Below are 5,681 nucleotides of genomic sequence, written 5' to 3'. Positions count from 1 at the left end.
CCCCTGCTGGTATCTTGTATTTGTGGGTAAAGCACTTTATTTTACATTGTTTCAATCCATCTAGTTGTTAAAATAAGTAGCAGATCATCTGGATTTTGTTTTTACCTGTGGTAGACTGACATTCTATCCAGGAGAAAATTATTTCTCAGCTGTTAGATTCTAAGAAGCTAGAAATAACAACTAAAGTTTGAAATTCTTCTTATGCTTCATTGCTGTTTCCTTTTCTTCAGCCTCATACCAAACACTTTGCCTAATTCTAGTATTCTCATACTCATTTCCCATCCCCCAACCACCACCCTATCTCAGTTGAACCCAAACATTAAGTAGTACATTAACCTCAAATAATTACTTCTATGACTCTTCCCTCTCAGCTTAAGAGGGCCTAGAAACACTGTAGGACATGCTCTTCTACCTTAGATTTTCTGTCTTAACATCACCATTGATGTTATACGAGCCTATATTCAGAAAAAATATGGGGTTTACAGAAATTTCTTTATTATTGTTTGTTATATAAATCTTCAAAATTTTGGTGTATCTTGGTAGTAAATGAATTCAAAGAACATTGTCTTTAGCATTAAATAAATTAAATATAACCTATTATACTACAACATTTGAGAAATATGTTACAGTGGTGTCATGTTGAAACACATGTCTAATGTACTGAATATTATGAATTGATAAAGTAGCCTGTATGTCACCCTTAGACCTACCAGAAATAACTACTTTATCTCCCTCAAATTACACTCTAGTTTTAAAATGGTGAGATGGTGACAGCTGAAATACCTTTCATTGAGCATAGATTAACTTGTAATAAATACAATTAATTCTTTTCATTAGTGCAGTGTGAATCATGTGACAGAAAATGACTACTGAATTTGGCTGGAGTGAATTTTTAGTTAATGTATTGCTCTTATTTCTTACAGTTGACATATTTACTGATTCTATGATTTTAAGATGTCTTCAGACATTAGATTTTGTGCACCTGTATTTGGTTGGCATATGCAGACACACAAGTGTGTGTGCATGCGCGTGCCCACACACACACACACACACACACACACACACGTACACACACACACACACGCATACACACACACACACACACACACACACATTGTAAAGAGAGAGAGAGAGAGAGAGAGAGAGAGATCAAGGTTACAGATGTTCCAGTTATATTTGTGTGTGATTGAGACAGCTGGGTTCAGAAGTAAACGTTTTTATGTGTTTGTATACATTTCTGTACATTTGCATGAGAGATCCGGTGTACATACATTTTATAAGCCTCTGTGTGCATACAGTGTTTGTAAAAGAAAAGACAAAGAAAGAGAGAGAGAGAGAGAGAGAGAGAGAGAGAGAGAGTAGGAGGTAAGATTCTGGATATATATCTTCTATGTAAATATATTTACTGTATAAAATCTGTTATATATCACCACACTTCGCTAACTTCCTTCCCATTTTGCCTTCCTGTCCTTGAAGTTAATTTCTTGAATTAACATTAAATCCATCTAATTTGATAATTTTGATTACCTGTTTAATGTTATTATTGTTGCAATCTTTAATTGTGTTTATTTGTTGCCAATCTTTAATTGTTGTTCTTGGTGTTGTGTATTTGATTTATATCCTTGGTTTATTTTCACTGCACTTTTTTTTTTTGTTTTGTTTCCACCATGGCTACTGAAAGTACTTTGATTTTGCTAAGTTGGTTATTTTGTCAAATAATATTTATTTAGAAGAAACTAGCAGACTAGGAAGGTGGTGTTGATGATGATGATGGATATACTTCCACTTTATCATAACAGAGCTTAAATCCTGCAGAGCTAATTTTCTTCTTCATCTTATTGAAGATTAATATGAAAAGAACCAGTAATCACACATCCCCCTAGAGGCAGAGGTAGCTTTAATAAATCAAGAAGTTATATTGTATGGTATTTGATATACCTGTATTTGTCTATGTTATTCATATACATGACACTGGTCACTCTCAGTTATTTCTCTTAGCTCATTTTTGTTTAAATTATGCAAATTACATAGGCCATAAATGTATTCTAATCCTTTTTGTATAAGTCCCTTGGCTGCTAGAGATAAATGAGGACAAATGTCATGTTGATAACACCTTTTGCAATAGAAACATGTCCCCTGTTGCCTTCATATCTCCAGACAATAAGCCTTCTTTTACCTTAATGGTATACTAACTTTGGAGAATTCTTGATTCCTGAGATTGTCCTTCTTTCTCACATGGAGCTGTCAGTTGCCATTTGATAATTGTGACACATCACCTAGAGGTGGTGATAGCTTTTATAAATCAAGAATTTGTATTGTATGGTATTTAGTACACCTGTATTTGTGTTGTTCATATACATGCTACAGGTTACTTTGAGTTATTTCTCTTAGCTCATTTTTGTTTAAACTATAAACAGTTTTGTCAAAAGAGATAGGATAGCCCTGCTAAGACCACACAGGGTTTGCAGGTCAGATGAAGGACAGTAAAAAGGGAAGAAGAAACTATGATTCTTGGATTGCTGCATTAGAGAGCATCTCATCAAAATATCAAGTTGCACACCTACTTGATGGTCAAGAGGCACCAAGCCTCTTCACACAACCACCTAAAACTGCTTTAATCATATTAGCATAGAAAACCTTTTGTGAAACTATAAGAAGCAGTATATTGGGGTTGAATGAATCATCTATACTTCACATCTTCAGTAGTGTAAGTTCTCACTTCTTTAAAATAATAAGTAAATTTCTAGACATCTTGCAGTATTGCTCTGAAAACACATGTTTAATGTATTTTCTGAGTCACGATATGTTCCTTTCTGCTATTCATGTTTTGGGTGGTCTTTCTGTCTTCTTGTTCTGGTTATCAGAGAACAAATGAACATGGAACCTGTTCATTTAATACTCAAGTGATCCTGCAAACATAGTTTATTAGATGCAGCTGTAACTGTAAATATTAGATTTCTCGAAGAATAATGTTTATCTGACTTGGCTGGAGTTAAATAAGCAAAAAGAATAAGATTTGTGAGGGAACTTTCCTCATAACATATGAACATTCCTTAGTTTTTGCTTTTACTAGGCATAATTAGGATGTCTACTTCTCCCTGCTATATTACTGATACTTATTTTATAATCTCCTTGAAAGATGACAGAAGTCTAACCTTGTAAGGATTTAATCACCAAACTGGAAGCTGCCTAATTGCAATTCAGTTATTCAGTCTAGTTTGATACTCAAACAATTTATTCAGAAAATGTTAGAAGGACTAGCTATCAGCTTGAACTCTGCTAAATATTGACAAATTCCACCAAAAACATGAGGTAGAATCATCATTTAGTGAAAATACAGTTATAAAATATAAACAGTTCCTTATCAGACATTTGTACACTATTGTATTAGAAGATTCTACAAGAAACATAAGTTGTATTCTCATATTTCTTGAGAGAAAAAAGAAAATAGATTTTAAACTTTTCTATCACATTTTCAGATTCTTCTTTGGACAATATCTTCAAAGAGAACAGCAATTCTATGACAACATTCTCTACTCCTTTTTATAGCACCTTCTCAATAAAATATTTGCTGAGAAGATTAGAAGAATTTTATATCCTTAAGATATGATTAAGAACAATGTTCTACCTTCTTCTCTAACACCATTTTGAATGGTGGTCACAACTACACGTGTACAATATTTTCCATATAAGTCCTTCTCAAAAGCTTACATTTTAGTTGCTACATATTTAATTTTGGTCAAGCACTCCTAATTAGATATTTAAAACAAGATTACAAAACACAGTATTTCATCTGTTCAGTGTTAAATGTTAAAGACTTGCTGACTTTCAGTGTCTGCACTTTATCCACACAGCTATGAGCAAATCACTATCAAACAAGGAACCAAGCACTTTGGTGGGCCATTACTCTTTCGTACACTTTTACACCATATTTTTTAATGCATGCTTTTTTATGTTTTTTTGTTGCCTGTTTGTGTTTTTACAGTCAAGCTACCGCAGCCCCAGTCCTACCGGTTCCTACTCCTCACAATCAACCTCCAGTAGTTTGCGCAGGTTACAATCGGTATGTTAGTCTACAACACTGCTTCATTTTGTAACTTTTTATTTATTTTTAAAATGTTTTTTTTTTTTTTACTTCTTTCTCTCAATTTTGTATTGCCATTTAAGTGTGTCTGCATGTGTATATCAGTACAATAACTTTGAACTAATATTGCCATTGTTTCTGTCTTTCAGGTTTTCCTTTAATTTGAATTCTGTTCAGACTATATAAACTTCAAAGAACTTTTTATATTAATGAGTTCTGAGAGCACAAAGCATGAAATATTTGTACCAGAAATAAGACTGTTTCAGATGAAAATAAGTCAGAACTAGTTATAATCAATTACTATGAATGGAATATTATTAAAAAAAAAAAATGAAATTAGTAGTTGGTGTGATATACATTTGAAAGAATAACTGGATTGGTATAAGTTTAAAAATATTGAATGTTGCTGTTTTATAGGAAAATCTTAGTGTAGAAAGAGTTTGTATAGGAAGAATTAATTAAAAAGTACTCTATAAATGTTATTTCTCTAAAGGTTTATAGACTTTTGAGATAGGTTCAGCAATGAAACTAATAACAGGTTTAAAAATGGGGAATTTGTTAGCCTTCTTGATTTTATTATATATGAAAACAATAGTGGATACCATTTTCCTGAATTTTCTCTCATTAGTTCAGCTTAAAAATACAATTTCAAATCCATTCAATTATTTTTACATTGTTTGCCATATATTTTCTTTAATCCAGTAAAATTGAGTTTGATATTAAAAAGCTCATTTGTTCTTTTTAACAAACTTTTTCTCTAGCTTCAGAGATCTCTTTGTTCATATATTCTTTCTATTTTTCCTTACTATTAATTGATTTTCCTACTTTATCTATTAAGTAAAACTGGCTACAACACACTCACTATATATTGTTAGTTTGAGAAATAGACTATCAACAAACATTAGTTGTCCAATTATTTCTCTCCTTTCACAAGTTCCTCACATCATCCACACATGTTACAGTGAAATTATTTGCGTGTTCCTCTCCATTTATAACTTAATATGGCAGAAACATTGAGAGTTTACCAACTAGTTATTGAAAATTAATTTTCTTTCCAATAATTTCACATCACATTAATATAACTGGGAGGAGACCTAGGAGGTAAACTAGGAATGAGATGGTTGGATAATATCCATAGTCTCTATTGGTCATGCTTGAGAATCCAGCTGGGAAGTGTAATGATGGTTGTTTCTGATAGGACCCTATTGAAGAGGGACCTGAGCACTCTACTCCCATGACCCTCTCCGTGCATAGAGGGTAGAGAAGATGATGGATGGATGCAAGCCAGTGAGGAAGCCCTTATCTGATTATTCAACCTTGGTAGAAATAGCAGTCAGATCTCCCTCAGATCACACTTCACTGTCTTAAAAAAGGGAAGACCTCACATTAGACGATTTACCTAGATACTCTACCAAAAATATACAGGGTGGGTACAGGTGGGATGCTTATGTTTGTAAGTCTCAATCATGGAAAAATATTTGCTTTCGTTTAAAGATACTTTTATTTATATTTTTTCTAAAGCTCCCAAATTAGCCAATTATATTTTTTAAAGAAATTAAATGTAAAAATCTGTTTTTTTTTTTCTTTTTTCCTTTTT

General features: G+C 32.6%; 1 protein-coding gene across 6 annotated transcripts in view; it reads left to right on the top strand.

Annotated features, from left to right (window-relative positions):
- The window catches only part of LOC106868823 (dematin), a 154,568-nt gene that overhangs the window by 98,594 nt on the left and 50,293 nt on the right, over positions 1-5,681 (top strand). For 4 of the 6 annotated variants that reach the window (XM_014914248.2, XM_014914244.2, XM_014914246.2 and 1 more), the window contains one exon: positions 3,986-4,063. The exons of the other annotated variants lie outside the window; for them this stretch is intronic. In XM_014914248.2, the coding sequence (XP_014769734.1) occupies positions 3,986-4,063 (78 nt within the window). The remainder of the gene's footprint in view (positions 1-3,985; positions 4,064-5,681) is intronic. 6 annotated transcript variants of the gene reach the window in all.

The sequence above is a fragment of the Octopus bimaculoides genome, chromosome 2, assembly GCF_001194135.2.
Source record: "Octopus bimaculoides isolate UCB-OBI-ISO-001 chromosome 2, ASM119413v2, whole genome shotgun sequence".
NCBI classification, from domain to species: Eukaryota; Metazoa; Mollusca; class Cephalopoda; order Octopoda; family Octopodidae; genus Octopus; species Octopus bimaculoides.
The sequence above is the reverse complement of the archived record's forward strand: the minus strand, read 5'-3'. Positions and strand labels throughout refer to the sequence as shown.